Raw genomic sequence first — 21,793 nt, 5'->3', positions numbered from 1 at the left:
CTTTCTAAATTACAGAAACCTATAAGTCATTCAGAAAATATAGCCCAGAATACGCAAAATAAACAGAAAATCATTAAAGAGCTAAACTGCCCAAAATAATATTAATTAAACAGCAACACAAACAATAAGGCTACATGTAAACTGGAAGTCCCCGTCGTGTATAATAATAAACGTGTGCATATGTGTGTGTGCGCGTGTGTTAAAAACTAATAGGCCAGAATAGTATTATTTTCAACTGCTTATTCGCAAGATACGCACTCAAATGAGCGTGCTGAAATTTTCATAAACGCAAACATTTGCGGAGACGTAAGAATTTTATGATTAGAGGCGAATCTAAAAATAAACAAATAATGGTTTCCAGCTCCAAGTGTGCGCTTGCCTAGTGAACAGATGGTCGCTCTACAGGAGAAACGGCTCGCTCGCAGCCAGGTTCACATACTGCGAAGCGTTTTGCTCCGGAGCGGATAGAGGCGCCGAATGCTGCGGCGCACTGCACCGGTCATTATGAGAGAAGAGGGGCGTCATGGACGATTAGAGCCTAGATTTAGATGAAAAGAGGATGTTCTTCAAGGTACTTCAACCACAACATCCTCTCCTCGTCTTAATGTCTCATTGAACTATCCAACATGTCTTTTCCGCATACCTATGTGATCCATCCCGAAACAGAACCGGTTTCACCTGATCCTCCGCTATGATCGCGGCCAGCGCGTTTGCTCAACAAAAGGGATCCCGGTATAGAATCGCTACGGAAGGTCGGTCACCATCGGTGAGGGACCCACACGCCTCTTTTATTTTCCATTTCAACCGTTTCGCTTGGTGGACAGCTGCCAAATATTCTGGCTACCCTGGAGTCCGCAGAAAGCGAGGGTTGGGATGGAGAAGTGTTGTCGCAGCTGTATGCCCTGTCTGAAGACGCTGTGGGACTGCATATGGCCCGAGTTTTACTATCCGAGCATGGCTCGACCGGCCGAGATCCGCACGGTTTCGGGTGATATCCGGATCCCGGCTCCTAAGAGGAAACCGGCGCAGCTGTACGCGGCGCTCTTCGACTTCGAAGCCCGCAGTGAGGAAGAGCTGACGGTGAAAGAAGGGGACAAACTGTCTGTCATAGAAAAGAGGGGAGATTATGTATTTGCCAAGAAGCTGACGGGGTCACTGGAGTCCGGACTGGTCCCTGCTAATTATGTGGCCCTAGTACAGGATGAATTCGCTAACTACAGGTAAGTCCTGTCAGTCAATAGATTTATTTAGGCTAGTTTCTAGTGATAGCCTGTCTATTTTTAATTAGAATATTCATTATATGTGAACTTGGACCACAAAACCAGTCATAAGGGTTGATATTTTTTTTAATTGAAATTTATACATCATCTGAAAGCTGAATAAATAAGCTTTCCATTGTTGTATACTTGGCTGAGATACAACTATTTGAAAATTTGGAAACTGAGGGTGCAAAAAAAATCTAAATATTGAGAAAATCGCCTTTAAAGTTGTCGAAACGAAGTTCTTAGCAATGCATATTTCTAATCAAAAATAACGTTTTGTGTACGCGGCGCTCTTCGACTTCGAAGCCCGCAGTGAGGAAGAGCTGACGGTGAAAGAAGGGGACAAACTGTCTGTCATAGAAAAGAGGGGAGATTATGTATTTGCCAAGAAGCTGACGGGGTCACTGGAGTCCGGACTGGTCCCTGCTAATTATGTGGCCCTAGTACAGGATGAATTCGCTAACTACAGGTAAGTCCTGTCAGTCAATAGATTTATTTAGGCTAGTTTCTAGTGATAGCCTGTCTATTTTTAATTAGAATATTCATTATATGTGAACTTGGACCACAAAACCAGTCATAAGGGTTGATATTTTTTTTAATTGAAATTTATACATCATCTGAAAGCTGAATAAATAAGCTTTCCATTGTTGTATACTTGGCTGAGATACAACTATTTGAAAATTTGGAAACTGAGGGTGCAAAAAAAATCTAAATATTGAGAAAATCGCCTTTAAAGTTGTCGAAACGAAGTTCTTAGCAATGCATATTTCTAATCAAAAATAACGTTTTGATATATTTACGGTAAGAAATGTACAAAATATCTTCATGGAACATGGTTTTCACTTAATATCCTAATGATTTTTGGCATAAAATAAAAGTCGATCATTTTGACCCATACAATGTATTGTTGGCTATTGCTTTGCTACAAATACACCTGTGCTAGCTACTTATGACTGGTTTTGTGGTCCAGGGTCACATATTTTATGGAAAATGATCACTCTTTTCTACGTAGTGCACATAATATGAATAAAAAGCTTGACGTAAGGCTACATACTTGCACTTTTGTTTTTCTATAATAGTTCAACTTTCCATTGACTTTTATTGTTTTCATACTGGACTAATATTTTATACCGCTACAGTACACAAACATTGCATTTTAGATTTTCATTAGCATTTGATTTCGTTTTTTTATATAGGCAACCATAAAAATATTTCAGGTTTAAGATCCCCCCAATTATAGGGTGTAAATATGGTGGTTTTGTGGAGTCAGAACCACCTAATTAACACTTGAACCTAATTAACTTTGAACAAAAGATTGCTGTCTTATACAAATAGGTTTCAATCTGCTACATTCATAAACTGTAGGTACTGTCATTATGTGTGACTTTATTATTTATTTAGTTATCTTTAATATATCTCCAAAACCCGTTTATTAAAGTCAATTGACTAGTGGCCCCAAAGGTTGCGCATGACAAACCCTGACATACTGTATTTTGAAAATTACCTTTAAATTTAGATCGAATGATTTTGCAGACATTAAAAATGTGTTAAAAATGTGAATTTTTAAATAAATAGATCCTTAAAGCCATTGTATAATTCACACTGTAACAATAAGGTCAATAGATCAAAACCTGACCTTACTGTTTTGAAATCACAGAAGCAGTGTGCCTAGTTTTGGTTGTACATGAGCTCAACCAAGGAATGTTCATATACCTGCACTGTCTCATTTAATTCACAACGGGGTTTATCATTGTCCGTGTGAACAATGGGCTGTGCACGGTTTTCTTTTATTTGTGCTGTATCGTTTACTTCTGTTTGGTTGCTGTAATGGGGTCAGTCAATTGCCCTCGCCATAAAGACCTCCTAAATAGTGTTGACGGGTAACGGGTTGTTATGTCAGAGTAGTGTGTGTTCGGCCTCTGGTGCACCTGTCACCTGCCGGAGTTTCACTGAAACTGAAGCACCATGGGATTGTGCTAAACAAGCAAGTGCACCTGCTGCACCCATATTTAACATGGCAACACTTTGCATGACGCCACAGTGTTTACTGTGCGAAGCTGAACGTGGTTAATATGGGCAAAATATGAGGTGTTTCTTTCTCTCACTGTAATAAATATCAGCAAATAAGAGTATTAATTCAAACACTGAAATAAGTGAACGGCATGTTCTAAAAGCCCAGGATATTAGACAAATTGGTTTAATATTCTTGCTGTATTAGCGTTTCTACACAACTCATAACATATTGATTAACCATTTATAGAATATATTTTTTGGAGGAGTTTATTTAATTATACCATATTTCATGTGGAATATCTCATTATAAAATATTACATTATATTATATTATTGTTGTTCATTCCTCATTACTTAGTAATGCAATCCAATTACTCTAATGTAAAAAAAAAAGACTAATTACGGTACTAAACATGCATTATTAATGATTATATTATTAATATTTTAGCTGATAGTTCAAACTTTAGTACAGAATTGTACATGCAGTAGATAGTAAATGTGCTGTGTTTGCTTTTATCTATCAACGTGGAAATATTCATATTTCAGAATAATATCATAAAGATTCATTTTATGATATTATGCCCATTTATGCACATTTCTCCTGGTTTTATTTATATTATATACGCTGATATATTATCAGCATTAATTAAAGGCAAAACACTGAATATAATGAATAAACATACTTTGAAATGACTATTTTTACATATTACATTAATGAAAAAATGGAATTATTACTTATTATGTATAAAAGTAAATACTTATTTTCTTTGGATTTTGCCGGTGAAATATGACCTGGACATGGTCTTGACAGGTTCTGAAGTATTCATTGATTCAGCTGTGTTATGTGCATCTGTTTTACAGATGGTACTATGGGAATATAAACAGACAAAAGGCTGAGAAGCTGCTTCTAAGTCCACAGAACAAAACGGGCTCCTTCCTGGTGAGGATCAGTGAGAGCCACAGCAATGAATATACTATCTCTGGTTCGTTCCCTTGTTTCTTCTCTCGCAGACACAGTCTCCCTCTCTCTCACACTCTCTTTCATTTGCCTGGAGACCTCCAGTACTTCCCTCCCGTATTCCCTTGTCTTTCTCTCATACATCATCTTCTTTCTTTCTCATCTCCCGTTTGTCTGATCTGCATGACAACGTAGCCTCCACTTCATCAATCTTATTATTTTCTGCCAAAGATATCCACTCTCTGCTTATCCTTCATCCTTTCAGGCCAGCATCTCTCTCTCTATCTCTCTCTCTTTCCACCCCACAGCTTGTCTTCCATGTGCAACTGACTAAGCATTTTTCTGTCTCCACAGAAGAGTAGCGGGTATTTTTTTAAGGTCTCAAAAACCGCAAAGCCATTCAATAATTTTTGCTAATCTTGTCAAAATTGATTATACACAGCATTTCCAATTTGATAACATTCTTCTCAAGTCCTCCACTAAAGATGTTTTATTTCATATATTAAAGGGTCTCAGATATAAAATATTAATATATGTAATGATTATTATTATTATTGGAATTCAATTTATTCTCAGTCATATTTCTGAAAAGTGCATATCTACTTCTTCGTAAAACAGAAGCATTCAGATTCATTAATATCTGCCTACTCGGTTTGATTCAGTCAGAGAAACATTTTATTATCTTTATTATTATTTTATTATCTTTATATATACATTCACTGGCGCTGCTGGGACCAGATATGTCGATCTCAACAAAAAATCAGGGTTAAAAAGTGCTAAAAATACTTTTTCAAAAATATTAATGTTGGAAAATTTGATTCTCTTCTTCACAGCCAGAAGTGAAAATAGTGTCTTCCATTTCCGTATTCATCGCTCAGCGATTGGTGCTTACTTTGTATCTGACAAGATCTCTTTTGGCACTCTGGATGAGCTCATCAGATACTACCAACAAAACTCCAGGAGTCTGGGATGCCCCTTAGACCAGCCATGTGAACAGCAAGTATGACACTCTTAATATTTAATACACACCCAAGAGCGACATCTTAATTTTAGACATCACTTTTTGTCTTCATGAAACTAAGGCTCATAAATAGGCATCCTTTTTATGGGTATCAGTTCTGCATTAGAGATTCAATTAGCATTAAGGAGAAGCGGTCTGTTTCTGGAGAAGTGGCCCTGGGCGATGGCACCAGTCGGCCTGCAGTGGTTACATTGGTTTTCTAATCTCCTTAATCTTAATCAGCAGCTCTGCACAGAAATGTTTTTTTTTTCTTGCGCTCTGTCTGGTTTGGCCTCATGGTTATCGTCCGCTCTTCTCTCCTCCTTTTCAAGGAGGACGCCGAGGCTGAATAACAGAGTGTGTGTGTACACACAGCTCCACTGAGAGACACTAACACAAGCCCATTCACTCACTTGCTTCCTAAAAGGATAGCACAGCAACCTTGTTGCATTTTTATGCATTTCGTGTTTTCACTTGAACAACTTTACCATCTTTCAGATTTTTATTTTGTGACTAGGAGCACTTGATATGAACACTTGATTATGTTTTATTGTTATTTCTGTGAAAGCCTGTTAAGGTCTTTGAATCATTTCATGCTGAATTTACCAAGAAGGACATATTCCTGGATCAACTTGCTTTATTGTTTTTGTTTTATTGTATTATATTATATATTTCTATCAAATAACAGTAGGCAACCCCTAATCAAATCGGGAAAAAATAGTATAGGTAGGGTAAGATCTGCCTCCCCCTCACAACTGTGAAAGAAAGCCCCTGCAGTGGTACATTGTTGCTGGTGGTTTTATGAGTTAATTTATTAGTTATCATAATTAATTAAGTTACTATTTAATAAATCCATGAATTAGAGGATCTGAATTCTGTCTATTTTTTTAAATGTAGGTCTTTATATAATTTATTGAAATAACGGCAAAGTAAACTGAAAATTTATATTATTTATATTTATAGATAAATTTATATTTACAACAAAAATACTTAAATAATAATTAAAAATGATATTTTTTCAAAACGAGTGTCTTTGAATGTTCTGAATAAATATATCAGATGACAGCAGGAATAAGCTAACCCCTGGGTCTTCTATTTTATGTTACAACTGAGCAGTAAATGCACTTTGTTACCCTTATGCCAAAAATCATTAGGATATTAAGTAAAGATCATGTTCCATGAAGATATTTTGTAAATTTCCTACTGTAAATATATCAAAACGAAATTTTTGATTAGTAATATGCTTTGCTAAGAACTTCATTTGGACAACTTTAAAGGCGATTTTCTCAATATTTGGATTTTTTTTCCACCCTCAGATTCCAGATTTTCATATAGTTGTATCTCGGCCAATATTATCCTATCCTAACAAACCATACATCAATGGAAAGCTTATTTATTCAGCTTTCAGATGGTGCATAAATCTCAATTTACAAAAATGTACCCTTATGACTGGTTTTGTGGTCCAGGGTCACATATAAGTAATATACAGTATATGAGGATGTGAAAATGTTTTGCCAAAACACCAATAAGCCTAAATTGAAACTGATTATGTAATTCAGCACTGAAGGAATGAAACAGCACTCAAAAAGATTTTTATGTTGTTTGCTCTTTGAAATTTATAATTTTGTACTTATCCACAAATTATTTTCATATCAATTTTTGGGCTTTGTTTCAAAGTCAATTGGATCTGCATCATATCTTGAGAAAAGGACCACTGTCACATGTACAAATGTTTTTTCATAAAAATATCAATGGATAAAGGTGATTCTTGATCTGTTGTTCTCTTACTCTGCCCTGTAGAGGACACAAAATTGGATGAGTTTGTGAAGGAGGTCCATGCACTGAAAAACCTGCACCATCCTAAACTGATTGAGCTGTTGGCTCTCTGCACACGAGGGGAGCCGGTCTACATTGTCACTGAGCTCATGACTAAAGGAAGTCTCAAATCGTATCTTGCTTGTAAGTGTCACTGCACTCTTTTTCCTTGTTCACTTAGTGCTTGTATACTACAGAATAGCGTAGTATTATATAATATTGCACCAGATCTGGTCTGGGTATTTCATACATTACATTTTGTTTTCTTATCAGACAATCACGTCCGCACTGACAAACATCTATGGCTTTATGTGACTCCAGTGTTTTATGGTTATAGTTCAAATGTACATGAAGTCATCATTTCCTTCAGTCTGTGAAGCAATTTCTTAACATAAATATGGCTTGTTGTTTCCCACTTGAACACATAAAAGTGTTTCATTTTCATCTCAGTAAATTATTACGTCACTTCTTGAACTGAAATGATATTTTGAGCATAATGCTTTGACTGAAAAGTTGAATTGAAAATTGTTACCTTCCCCTTCTGCTTTGACGACCAAAGCTGCATGAAATCCACAGTCCAGATCATTGTGTTCTCCAGTATGATTTGAGATAATCCAAAGATTTTGAGCTCCAGTGGAAGAACATCTGACCATCTGTACAAAGAATCACATGATCAGTGTCATTAATGTATTAGTGATACTCGTTTTGTTTACCGACCTAAAAATAATGCGGAATCTGAAATAATTTGAACTCATTTTTCTTTCTTATACTCTAAATCACAAAACTTTTTTTCCAATTCTTTACCAGATTTCAATTCAGATTAGTTTATTTTCAGATTTCAATTATGCTTTGAAGTATAGGAGATTATGATCCGCGCTCACGAGAACAATCTTCTTTTTTCTTTTATTTTACATTCATTACTGATGGGAAAAGACACAAACGTTTCGGCTCAAAGCCTTCCTCAGTGTGTAAAGCAATTCAAATTATGCTTTGAAGCCCACGTTTTTAGTTTGGTCTCAGACATTTGGCATTTGGACACTTTTGTTTCACTGATGTTCCCAATGAATGAGCAACTCTTTCCATCTCTTTTTTCTCATCTCTTCCTGTAGCACCGGAGGGTCAGGTGTTGACCTCTGCTCACCTGATCTACATGGCTGGTCAGATAGCAGAAGGAATGGCATATCTGGAAGATCGACACATTGTCCACAGAGACCTTGCAGCTCGAAACATCCTGGTTGGAGAAGACCTGGTGTGTAAAGTGGCTGATTTCGGTTTGGCTCGCATCATCAAGGTAATAATGGCTGGATGTCAAAGAAGCCCCTGGAAATCTGCAAATAAATTGAATCTTAGTGTGTCATTTTTGTGTTTGTGTGTAGGATAGTGTGTATACTGCTAGTAGAAACACCAAGATTCCTGTGCGGTGGACGGCTCCAGAAGCTGCTCTCTACCAGCGGTTCTCAGTCAAATCTGACGTCTGGTCCTTTGGAGTGCTGCTGTATGAGATAATGTCACGTGGAAAGATGCCATATGATGGTATGGGTCTCTTTCTCATATACACTACCATATGTTGGAAAGTTGTTGTTTTTTTTTTAAAGAAGTCTGTTATGCTCCTTAAGGCTGCAGTTAATCAAAAATACAGTAAAATAGTAATACTGTGAAATACTATTGCAATTTAAAATAACTATTTTCTATTTTAATGTATTTTAAAATGTAATTTATTCCTGTGATGCCAAAGCTGAATTTTCAGCATCATTACTCCAGTCTTCAGTGCCACATGCTCCTTCAGAAATCATTCTAATATGCTGATCTGCAGTGCAAGAAACATTTTTTTATTAATATGAGTGTTGAAAACAGTTGTGCCGCTTAATATTTTTGCAGAAAGAACAGCATTTGAAATAGAAATATTTTGTAGTATTAAAAATGCCTTTACTTTCACTTTTGAGCAATTTAAAGCATCCTTGCTGAATAAAATCATCCATTTATTAAAAAAAGACCTTTGAGCAGTAGAGTATATATCTCATATGCATGTGCCCACAGGGAAGAATAATAAGGAGGTGTTGGAGATCCTGACATCGGGTTACAGGTTACCATGTCCAAATCGCTGCCCCCCGAACATCTATCGCATTATGTTGGATTGCTGGCACGCGGAGGCTTCCAAACGGCCCTCGTTTCATGCCCTTCACAGTCAGCTGGAAAATATCTACTCCAGAATCTACTTCAAAACCATTGAGGTGTAGAAGAGGTGGACTGAAACTGAAGATTCTGTGGGACAGAACGGAGAATGAAGAAAAGATTTGCATGGACAAAAGTGCACATACCATAGACTCTCTTTTTGATTGCTTATATTAATGAAGTTATGTGCAATAATAAATGCTTGTTTACGGATTTTAAAGAGGATAAAAGATTCATTGAGAGTGGAAGAGAGAAACATGCATCTCCTTAATCTGACAGGGCCAGATTATCTGTAGCTCGTCATAGCAAATCTTGATCATGATTGGATCAAGATGCCAAGCACTGTTATTTACTGTCATAATATCCGTCTTTTAGACTGCACTTAGTGTATTTTGTGCTAGAGTTGATCTGGCCAGTTCAGTTTCTGTAGTAATAGGAACAGGAGATTATTTGGTCTGATGTTTTCAGGTCAGAGTTTATGTTTACAAAAGATTCACCTGCCAGTATGGACAGGTGTGGAGACGGTGAAAACTATAGCCATTTTAAGTTCGAACTGTTGAGTGTCTTTAGCCTATGTGAAGGCAGGCTGCACAAATAACTGTACCAGGTACACGGTCTTGAAATTAACACTGTGGTTAACACAGGAGCCATATGACAAAACTACCTGGGTAGGTGTCCTCATTATCGGTTTCGTAGAAATCACATCCATGTCAGAAGTCAATTGTCTTCCAATGAATTATACAAGATGAATTCTTAAGATAACTCTTGTAAATAAAATATTTTTTCAGTATATATGTTTCTGCAGTTTCTTTATCATTTGTTTGCCGATTTATCATAATGTAACCTGACTTTACGTTTGACCGGAAGCATGCTGCTAGTCTGTAAAGCAATTAACCTCAAATAATAAAGTATGCCTGTTTAGTCTACTGAGCTTGTGTCATTGTCGTCCACAGGCGTGGTTCAAATGCGGAAGGTTTCACTCTAATGTCAGTTCCCTAAAACAGTAGTCTCACATGGGAATCCGGTAGCAGGTGTCTCTCGGGGACAGTGTTATCTCATGGGGGAATGTTTGAGGAAAACTTGCCCATGTCTTAAGACATTATGGGACAGAATATACGGACCCTCACCGACCGACGGAGAAAACAGCGTGAAAACTGACAGCGACTGTACCGGCGATGGGCTCGGTAATATGAAATCTGACCGTTACGGACATCCGGCGAGCGCGCCGCTGCGACCTCGGAAGCCAGCCGCTGCACTTTATACGGCTCTGTGGAACTTTGAGGCTCGCGACGGCCAGGAGCTGTCGTTCAAAGCTGGTGATATGTTAGAGATTGTCAGCAGTTCCGGTGACTGGTGGAGTGCGAAGAAAATCGACTCACAAGGGCGCGCGGCCACCGGTTTTGTACCGTTCAATTATCTGGCGCGTGCGGAGTCCGTGGAGTCTCAACCGTGAGTGTCCAAGCTATTTCTGAAAAGTAACGTTGGTCTGCTAGTTTGCTCATCACTTTTCAAAGCAGGGCTATTTAAAAAAAAAAAAATCTGCAAGGTTCAGTCTTAGCTTCTCAGCAGTAATCTGAACAATCGTAATTTACATTTCAGAGTTCATTTACGTTTCAGAGTCACTATGTTGTATGTAGGCTATATGAAATCATTTCAATAATTTATCTATAAAAACAATTTAGTTTACCCAAGACTGTGATTTTAATCCTGTTGGATATCCATCACATTCAGTACTCTGGGAAGCAATTAAATGTGTATGCATCTTGACATTTCACTTTTGTACTAGGTGTCACGTACAGAAGATTTAAAGGGATAGTTCACCTCTCTCTCTCTCTCGCTCTCTCTCTCTCTCGCTGCTCTCTCTCTCTCTCTCTCTCTCTCTCTCTCTCTCTCTCGTTGTGGGACACAAATAGAAAAATGTTTTAAGGCAGTACCATTCCTAAATGCGGTCCAAAGACTTCAAGGTTCAAAAAGGATGCAATAGTAGGCCCACTAAAAACATCCAGAAACTCTGGATAAAGAAAAGACCAATAATTTTGTTGTTGTCTTATAATGTACCCGTCCAGGGAATTGATAAAAAAAGCTGTGAACCTATTAAAGCCAGTTCACACATCCAAGTGAATAAAAGCACCAGCCTCAAATACCTGGATTAGCGGTGTGTTATTCGGCATTGTTAATGATGATGGATGTTTTTGGGAAACAACTCCCTTGGAATGTCTTAACTGACCATGACCAATCAGAATCAAGTATTCCAGAGAGCAGTGTAATAAAGCTCATTATAATCGGTGATGCTGTCTATGTGACACGACAAACCCCCAACAGTAAACGGTTCTGAAATAAACACCACTTCTGACAGAAAGGACAAATTAATTTGCAATGGTCACTTTGCCACGTATCAATTACTCACCCTCATGTTTTTCCAAACCTGTATTGAAGTTCTGAATAAAAAAGTTTTTCTGTAGATTGAAGATATTTTGAAGAATGTCGTCAATCAAACAGTTGCTGGTAACCATTGATTTCCATAGTACTTTTTTCCATACTATGGAAGTCAATGGCTACCAGCAACTGTTTGTTTACTAGAGGCGTTTTTAGCCTTTCCACAGTCCCCCATCAAAAAGTGTGCCCATATTTGAATACTCTTTTAATGCTGTTTTGGATATAAATCATCTCTACCTGACATTTACAAACTGCATGCACAATAAAGAGCTGCTTCGTCATTGACAACCAATAGAAGACATTTGCAAGTTTCGTTTTAGCTAAATATCCACCTCATCCAGCACTTATTTTGTTTAGCGAACAAGTTCCAAATTTTTGCCTGTTTAAATGATTAGATCATAATAGTGATTCAGTCACGATTCTGGCATTGCTAGCACTGCTGACAGAAATCACACATGACTTGATTGCTGAAATATTATCAGAGAAAATAATTTTCAGGTCGATATACATCAATCCCTTTGACACATAAGGATTTATTAACAACATTTTACTGAGGCCCTAGTAAAAAGTTCTAGCGACATTATCATTATAGCCGTGGTGTGGATTTCCCTATTCTCACAGATTTAGAATTTATAGTTATCATTATACTTATCATCCTTGATGTGAACTGAAACAGAGTTGAGCGGAAGAAACAGATTGGTTCATCAACAAATCATTTTGTGAATCAATTTGGTGAATAGTTTTTTTTAACAAATGTGATTCAAAGGAATGATCCGTTCACAAATCAAACAACACTATACTGTAAAGCTTAAAAAGGTGGTACCTTTTTTGTACTTTTATGGTGTTTTTACAGTATTTTGAAGCTTGATTTGTTTCTTAATCTTTCAGTAGATTGGATAAATGTGAATTAAATAGTGGATGATCACCAATTAATGATTCATTATTAAATACCCGTGCTGTTACACCAAAGGAAATCATATGACCCTGTTTTTCTTTTCTGTTCTTTTAGGTGGTTTTTTGGAAAGTTGAGTCGTGTTGAGGCATTGAGTCACCTCATGTCAGCAGAAAATGATAATGGATCCTTTCTTGTGCGAATCAGTGCGACTGACAGCATGGGCTTCGTACTCTCAGGTGTGTGTGTGTAGTTTTCTGACAGCCATTAGAGAGTTTGTTACAGCACACATTGGAATCTCTAAAAGGTACAATTTCAGACTGAAGTTCTGAATCTTGTCTCTTAGTGAAATCACAGGCCAAAGCAAAGCACTTCAAGATCTACCATACTAGTGGTCAGTTCTATGTGGATCCATCTCCTCAATTTGCCAGTGTATTAGAGGTGGTTGAATATTATCAAACTCACCCACTCTCCACTTCAGATTTACTTAGGAAACCCTGCATTCGGGTAAGACTCTCTTTTCGGGTAAGATTCTCCTCTCCTCTGCTTGTTTTTACAGTATATCTCTCTTATTGTCCTGTTCTCTTTCAGTTTTGTCAAATGAGGAAGTGCTTGAAAGAGTTTCTTCACTGTTATGAGAATGTCAACTTAATCGACATCAAGAAACTCATTTTTCACTATTCTCCAGCAAACATATGCTGATACAGTATCTGATATGTGAGGATAGTCCTCATGAAACGAAATGTGTTTGTAAACTTCCTTCCTGACACCACTGACTCATGTTTCTGTAGAAAATGCCCCGGGTTCTTCCACCCCCCTCAGTCGATGAATGGGAGCTGCCTAAAGAACAATTTACTCTTGAGAAGATGCTCGGCGGTGGCCACTTTGCTGATGTTTACAGCGGCAGGTGGAAAAATCACACTAAAGTGGCCATCAAAATCCTCAAGAACAATGGTGAGCTCACAGCTAGAGTCGCCACAGAGCAGAGCTGAAAATTAGAATGCAAAAGCTGCACAGCAAAATCATATAGGATCTTGCAGTATAAATGTAATGCCGGGAACACATTGCATGATTTTCAAAGTTGTTGGGTCGCTGTTCTTCTCACACTACAAGACTGTCTGGAGTACAATTTAGTTTCTGTTGTGTGCACACTTGCACACATGACAGATTGGCGACAGAAGGTCACACAACTTTTTAACAGGAAGAATCGCAAACAACAACTGTGTTCGCTGGAAAAATGTTGGATATAACCTTCTAATTTAAGCACAAGACTGTAGATGTACAGTCCCATTGACAACACAGGTTAATGCAGTGGATCAAAACCCATGTCTGTGCAATATACATGGCTGGAAAGAGTTAATAAACATTACTAAACTTTCATAAATCTGTGTCAGAAATAGAACGGACACAAAAGAAATTTAACACCAGTGTTCAAACGACCTTTTCTCAAGAGTGGTTATTTGAGTAAAACCACTTCAAAAGGTACACGATACTCCAGACAGAACCTCAGGATCTGCTGGGGGTCTTACTTTTGCCAGTCACAGTGTTCAGGAATTTCCTTCAGGGAAGGAACTGGACAAGCATGACATGGATAGGCAATTTTTGGACGTCAGTGAGTAATGTGACAAAAATCCCCTTCAGAATTCAAGCAAAATTACTGTATCCTTAATGAAGGCAACCACCTGCCTCGGGACATGAATACCCTACAGTTTTTACAACCAACATTTTTGGATTGTACATTGCACACATTACACAGTATTTGTGTGCCGAGGCTGAACACAATGTAGGTCATGCAGAATGGCAGTGATCCTAAACATTACACTGGTAAATCTACAACCGAATACCTCAAGCAGAAAAACGGCATTTAAATTGCAATTCAAACCCTGGCTTGGAATATTGTAGTTCGATTCATCCAAGTGGAATAAATGCAGTACTACAGATACACTGCAGTACAACTTTGTCTTGTTTGTCAATAAGAATCTAAAATTTAAATTACACACATTTACTTGGAAATACTATATAATGACTTCCTTCTTACTCCATTTGTAGATTGTTTTTTCTTATTTTAAGCATAAATCTAACAAAATGTTTAAAACGAGAAATTTTGCTGTGTAACTGAGAGCTTTCTCTAATAAAACGAAATATATTTTTTTAGAAATGGTAAATTAACAATACATATATTTTTAATAAATCCATGTTATGTTTTTGTCTATCTTTTTATAAAGCAGATGCTCTTGTGCAGAAGGACTTTCAGTTGGAGGTGCAGATCATGAAGCATTTCCGTCACAGGCACCTGATTTCTCTCTTTGCCGTCTGCACTTCCTCTGCCCCATTTTACATCATCACCGAACTAATAGAGAAGGGAGACCTGCTTAAGTTCCTAAAAAGTCAGTCACTGTCCCTTAGATATGTATGATTGAAGTCTCTTTATATCTTAATATTCATATATTTTTCTTGTGGGTGTAATTAAGCTGTCTCACTTTCTCTCTCACTTCTTAATTTGATCTGCCTTCTATATATCACCCTCCATCAGATCCAGAGGGTAGGGCACTGGACATGGAGTCTCTGATCGACATGGCAGCTCAAGTGGCAGATGGAATGGCATACTTAGAGAAACATAACAGTATTCATAGAGACCTTGCAGCAAGAAATGTTCTAGTTGGAGAGGGATATGTCTGCAAAATTGCAGATTTTGGCCTAGCTCGAGTCATTAAGGTGAGCTAAAATGATATGTTGTTTCTTTTATTGTGCAACACATACTGCACTGCATGAAAATACATGTAAGTTCTAAATGTAATGCACATTATTTGCTGATGCTGGCTAACATGCCAGTATGCAAAGAAAGTAGAGTAGTACCGGCACTAATTTTCATCCTGTTTTATGAAAATATCAGTAGGTAACAGTGTTTGCACCATTGGATTCACCTGATCCTGTGATATGAAATCATATTTTTGTTTGCTATATATTATGATACAGAACAATAATCAAATCTAACCCATGGATGATTTTACATCATATAAAGATGCTCTTCATAACCAGAGAGGAAGTAGTCTTTTAACTTCTAGTTTTAATGCTCCGTCAGTTTTATAGCCTTAGGTAGTGCAACGCCCAGTAATGAAATAAAATAGTGTGCGTTCATATCTAGGAACCTGTTTATATATCTGATGACAAGAAAATCCCATATAAATGGACCGCGCCGGAGGCTATCGGTCATGGCCGTTACTCAGGCAAATCTGATGTCTGGTCATTTGGGATTCTCCTTTATGAGATTGTCACATATGGAGCTGTACCTTATCCAGGTCTGTTTCAAGATTTGAGATCGAATTGTTCTCATTTATACTGTTTATAATTTATAAATGATAAATATTTAATTACTGAAGTATTTTATACTGTACAAATTATTAAAAATATGTATAGTTTACAAATTTATCTTAGTCATTATAATTTGAATCTGTCTATTTAAGCCTTGTACCTTCTTTTATAGGTGTCCGTAATTGTGATGTGTATAATTTCGTCACACGAGACAACTACAGAATGCCTTCGCCACCTCACTGTCCACAGGTCATTTATAATATCATGCGATCTTGCTGGAAAGCAGAGCCAGAGGACCGTCCAACATTTAAGATTCTGAGGCATGAACTAGAAAACTATCAAGGCAACTGAGGGGACTTGCAAACATCCTGTGGTCTTAAACTCTTATATAGCAAAACAAGACTGACCTTGAACAATTCTTAAAGACAGATGCATCATACAATCATCTTGGATTAATGGATAAAGAGGAAGATGCACGTATAAAGCACTTTTTGTAGATTTATTTATGTTTAGAGCAATTATTGACTGAATTTAATGAGACTATGCTATTGTTATTTTTTTTTTTTGTAATAAACATTGTTGTTCTCAGGTAAAGTGTACTGATTGAATGACCAAAAAAAAAGTTTATAAATCTGTAACTGACAGTGTAGGGGCAAGTTAAAATGTCCGTTTTATTATTAATATGATTTTGAAAAAAAAAATTGATTGGTTGTATGTATACTTTTTTAATGTTTCCTCTTCTTAAACCTCTAATGCAAATATGAAAGAAATATAGTGGAATATTTCATCATACAAGTGGAATTATAATTTTCAGTATGAAGCTAGATTAATGTCAAAAGAGCATATGCAAAATGCTATAAATCAACATAAAAGACTTTATGCTTTATGTTGATTTGTATACTTTAAATATTGTGCGATACTGACTGAACAATACAATTTATAAAACGGATAGTTCCGGTCCTTGATTCTGATTGGTTGAGCCGCGTTCGAAGTTGTTGTAAATTACACTACAAACATACACCTTTGTTTACTTCTGTGTGTTGCTCGGAAACACAACTGTTTCTGAGGAACTACATTGATTGGTGGAAGAATATTGTTTTTATTAATATCATTACACTTTATTTACTCTGTTTTATTCTGTGAAACCTTACTACACATATGGAATAAATAACTGTTTTATAAAAGCAATAAGCCCCGTGAAGCCGTGGTTTACAGTGAATTTATAACAGCTAAGGGGCGTTGTTAGGCACGATGCGAAGCGTCAACCACGGCTTCTTGGGGCTTATTGCTTTAATACAATATACTGAATGTATATTGTAATGTATTGTTAATGTTTGTTTTCCTCATGTCAATCTTACATTGACCAAAAAAAAAAAACGTCCAAGAAAGAAAAAATGCCAAAACATACATAAATATGTTAGAACTACTTTGATTAATTAAAATAATAATAATACTTACTTTTTAACATTTTTATCCAGAATGACGCAGCAACGGCATTACGTAAGAAAATAGTAACGATAGGCAAGGATTGCAATTTTTATTGCCATATCTGCAAACTCAAAGGTCTTGGGACTTATTTAGATAACAGTGTTTATTTGTTTTGGCAAGTGTCATATTCATAAAAATATTCATATTAAAATAATTGATGGAGCTGGTAATGAGCTGATCCATAGGGTCATTGTTGAACTTCTCACAATAGGTAAACCAATGAATCAGGCCTGTACAATATGAAATGTCACCAGCAGATGGCGCCACACCATTATTTCAGTGGTGATCTGTAGTATGCAACCAAGAAGTCTATTTTTTATTCAGTTTTATTTAGCTGCATGTCATTTACGCTACAATCCATCACGCTCCCTAAGGTCGCAAAACTCTGGACTTTTGGTAGTACCTAGGATAGCAAAGTCCACTAAAGGAGGTAGAGCTTTTCCGCATTTGGCTCCCAAACTCTGGAATAGCCTTCCTGATAACGTTCGGGGTTCAGACACACTCTCTCTGTTTAAATCTAGATTAAAGACACATCCCTTTGGCCAAGCATTCAAATAATGCATATCATAATCTTGTACTGCAGTTATATCTGATCAAATGCACATTATTATTCTTTAGTTTGGGTTAAACAAATAAATTTTGCTTGGTTGGAACAGCAGCTACGCTAACTATGTCTCTATTTGTTTCTCCGTTTTTGCCTAACTAGGATTTACACAAGCTTCAGTCTGGATCCAGAACACCCGAGAAGAGATGATGCCAACCCCTCAGAGGACCTCAGATGATGCCAACCCTGAAACAACATACAGAACTACCACATTTTGCTATAAGTTTGATTGCATCATATAATAATTGCTGTTAATAGTGTTCATCGTCTGTTTGATTACGTCTTTAATTGATTACATCTTTAATTGATTTTTCCGTACATTTCTGCCATATGTACATAAACTGACAGTCACCACTGATAAGCTACCACTAAATATTGTAGAAACTTAATTTGCTGTAAAGTTGCTTTGCAATGATTTGTATCGTGAAAAGCGCTGTACAAATAAACTTGACTTGACTTGACTTACTTATAGCATGGATATAATAAAGCATGAAACAGCATAAAAGTGATTTCAGAGCATGTTTATCAAATTTATGTAGCCCGGTGAGAATAAAAAGATGCTAAATTATGGTTTGATACTAATATGTTTATTTACATTATAATGTGTGTTTTATTTTTATTATTTGTTTATTCAGTTTCATTTCAGTGTTTTCATGTGTATGTATATAGTTATATATTTATATAATTTGAGTAAATGTACGGATCACGAGGTGGAGGAGGAGGGAGGCGTGGCGGAGAGAGAGAAGAGGAGGGAGATTGCGTATTACGTTAGTCCGAAAGAAAAGGATATTCTACACGATAATCCCGTATATCTAGAGTGAATCCGTCATCAATGATTTGTATTTTGCTAATAAGAGCTTTATTTAGCAAGTATTGGTTATATTTAGCACGGATTACACTTTGCACGTTCATTCCATGTGCTTGTGTGGTGACTAGCACGAACCTGATCGACATTCAACGCAGAGAAGGAGAAACAGATAGCGCTCCGGGTGACCGGAAAAGCCCGGAGTTCCTCTGTTGCTGTGTGGGAGAGCCGCTAGCCGCTTGCGCGAGCCAAAGCCACGACGTTTCATCATACCGCGGGACCCGTCGCGTTCTGGGAAAAACCCTCAGGCCTGCAACGTAGGGTGGGTGTGTGAGTGATAGCGGGAAAGTGGGCCCACTGTTTTGTTACTGAATATAGAGAGTATTTCATTGGGTTAAATCCAAAATTGTAAGATTTTGTTATTGAGTTGTAAATTTGTAAATTTTCCAATTTAATTCCCTAACGTGTGTTTAACACTTGTGAAAATAGAAGTTTGGTTTATTTCATATTGTCCCTTCTTTTAAAGGATTTGATTTGACATTGAAAAAAGTTGTTTACACAGTTTTATTATCCTTTCACCTTGCTTTACTAACTTCATTGGGTTATAGAAATATATAAACAAAACCTCATACGAACAGTATTGGATTCTATCGTCTTTATTGCTGCTGGAAGGAAGAGAAATATTATATTTGCCTGTTAAAGTTAATCATAACAGTGAAACAAATACTTACCCAGGCCCCAGCTTTAACATAGCGGGTATCGTTACTGGGGTTACATTTATATGCTTATGTTATGAGGGACAGTATGGCGCATCCATAAACACTGCCACCTTCATGCTTTTACTACAACAACAAACACAATACACCTCTATGAGGGCTTTTCTCTCTTCTTCTTCAACAGTAATGAAGACAAGAACTGCTGATGTATGGGATCATGTTCGTCACTGTCATTATCATCATCATTAGAGACAGGGTCATTCTCATTCCTGTTATTCCTTTTAGCATAGCACATTTTAGCATATATGGTATTTCTTTATGGCAATATCAGAATGAAATGTACATAGCGTGATTTATCAATACTTTCGCTACTTTAATGTACTATTATGTTTCCATTTTTAGCGATATGCCATATTAAAAACTCCCAGTTTATTAAGAAATATTACTGATGAAATATTTCTGTATCTTTTATAGGTTTGAATTTCCACCCTGTTAGCGTTTAATTTAACAAAAAATCCAGTTCCTTATGACATCATCCTCCAGAAAGTTAATTTTGGTGGGAAAACAACAGTATAGATAGACATCAGTAAGTGATGGATTTAATAAATATGTATGGCTTTATGTTTTTTAAATTGACGTTATGTTGATATCCACATGTACAGTTGTGGCCAAATGTTTTGCAATTTTGTGTTTTGCAAAGTTTACTGCTTCAGTATTTGTATTTGTAGATACAAATGTGTACAAATCCACATGTGTCTATGGTATACTGAAAAAATGATTAGCGGATCATAAGGTTTAAAGGCTTTTATTGGCAAAAAAATATATAATGAGTCAATATTTACACAGTGTTGACCCTTGTTCTTCATAACCTCTGCAATTCGCTCTGGCATGCTGGATATTAGCTTCTGGGCCAAATCCTGACTGATGGCGATCCATTCTTGCCTTATTAGCTCTCGGAGTTGATCACAATTTGTCTTGGCCTCACTGTGCGTGCAGATGCTCTCACACCAACCTGCTGCCATTCCTGAGCAAGCTCTGCACTGCTGGTGACACGATTCCGTAGCTGACTCCTCAGGAGGAGACGGTCCTGGCGCTTGCTGGACACTCTGGGACATCCTGAAGACTTCTTCACTGCAGTTGAACCTCTCTTCTTGAAGTTCTTGATGATCTGTAAATGGTTCTTCCAGGTGCAATATTCTTTGTAGCAATTTCCTTGCATGTGAGGCCACTTTGAAGCAAAGCGATTTTTAAGAGTGGCGGGGGTAACCCCTTCAGAAAAACGACTCTGAAGAAACTCCAGTACTGAACCTATAGGGCAGTGGACTGGATCCAAAGTGCGTTGTCTACATCAAGAGGCAAAAAGTCTCCACTTGAAAGCATATAAGCGTCTCCTGGAGGGAGCCCTAGAATTCATAATAGTGTCGGTAATCTCAGCCGAGAGACCAGAACACATTAGCGTACTCTGCTCAAGGACCATGCCCATAACCTCCATAATTCCGGTCGAGGATGCCAAATCATGCCCCGAGCTTGTGTCAACAGATCGTGTCTGAGGGGAACCTCCCATGGAGGGCCCGCTAGCAGACTGACCAGGTCTGAGCCTTCTCCTTAATGTCAGTGAGAGTAAGCCAAAGATGGCGCTCAGCTGACACTAACCCTGCCATGGACCTGCCCACTGCCCGAGCTGTGTGCTTGGTAGCCCTAAGCGCCAAGTCAGTAGCTTGTCTGAGCTCTTTAACGGCCTCTGGACTCAGGCCCTCTCCCTTGTCCAGCTCCTTGAGCACATCTGCCTGATAAGCCTGGAGTACACCCATAGAATGGAGTGTAGCCGCGGCCTGCCCAGCGGCCATGTAAGATTTCCCGATCAAAGCGGAAGTAACCCTACACGGCTTGGACGGTAGCAGAGGGCGTGATTTCCAAGACGGAGCGGAATTTGGCGCGAGATGTGCCGCGAGAGTCTCTTCTACGGCCGGCATCGCCGCGTAGCCGTGAGCCGCCATTTTAGAAGCCGTGGCGAAATCAGCGGCAGCGGGATTAGTGATACGCGCCGAAAAGTTTGTTTCCAAGACCTCGAAACCTCGTAGTGGAGGTCTTGGAAAAAGGGGAGAGGCCTACGGGGCTGAGACGGAGTGCGGCTGGAAAAAAATCGACTGGGACTGAATTTGCGCCGGCTCGCTATCCCACTCTAACCCCAGCTTATCCACAGCGCGCGTAACAACATCTAACAGTTCACTGTAAGACGGCGAGGTACGTTTCTCCTGTCCACTCAGAGGGAGAGAACTGCACAGTTCGCCCAATAAATCCTCCGAATCGGAGGCCGCTGT

The 21,793-nt window shown here is 37.9% G+C and overlaps 2 protein-coding genes across 5 annotated transcripts; both read left to right on the top strand.

Annotated features, from left to right (window-relative positions):
• Positions 1 to 450: 450 nt before the first annotated feature.
• LOC107719917 (tyrosine-protein kinase Srms-like) lies at positions 451 to 9,857 on the top strand. The gene is made up of 7 exons (XM_016527468.1): positions 451 to 1,220; positions 1,576 to 1,731; positions 4,136 to 4,224; positions 7,033 to 7,191; positions 8,157 to 8,338; positions 8,424 to 8,580; positions 9,085 to 9,857. The coding sequence occupies exons 1-7, from the start codon at positions 874 to 876 to the stop codon at positions 9,282 to 9,284; spliced, it is 1,290 nt and encodes a 429-aa protein (XP_016382954.1). The 5' UTR covers positions 451 to 873; the 3' UTR covers positions 9,285 to 9,857.
• A 263-nt stretch (positions 9,858 to 10,120) lies between these two features.
• LOC107719912 (protein-tyrosine kinase 6-like) lies at positions 10,121 to 16,506 on the top strand. 4 transcript variants are annotated; one of them, XM_016527464.1, is made up of 8 exons: positions 10,121 to 10,668; positions 12,665 to 12,786; positions 12,894 to 13,054; positions 13,339 to 13,501; positions 14,776 to 14,934; positions 15,081 to 15,262; positions 15,693 to 15,846; positions 16,032 to 16,506. In XM_016527464.1, exons 1-8 carry the CDS (start codon positions 10,277 to 10,279, stop codon positions 16,208 to 16,210), a joined length of 1,512 nt encoding a protein of 503 aa, XP_016382950.1. In that variant the 5' UTR covers positions 10,121 to 10,276; the 3' UTR covers positions 16,211 to 16,506. The 4 variants fall into 4 exon arrangements, with proteins under 4 accessions (XP_016382950.1, XP_016382949.1, XP_016382948.1 ...); XM_016527463.1 differs by having other exon boundaries at positions 14,773 to 14,934; XM_016527462.1 differs by having other exon boundaries at positions 12,894 to 13,072.
• Positions 16,507 to 21,793: the final 5,287 nt, after the last annotated feature.

This window comes from Sinocyclocheilus rhinocerous, unplaced genomic scaffold (assembly GCF_001515625.1).
Source record: "Sinocyclocheilus rhinocerous isolate Xijiao unplaced genomic scaffold, SAMN03320098_v1.1 scaffold2616, whole genome shotgun sequence".
Lineage (NCBI taxonomy): Eukaryota > Metazoa > Chordata > Actinopteri > Cypriniformes > Cyprinidae > Sinocyclocheilus > Sinocyclocheilus rhinocerous.
This window is presented reverse-complemented; position numbering and strand designations above follow the sequence as displayed.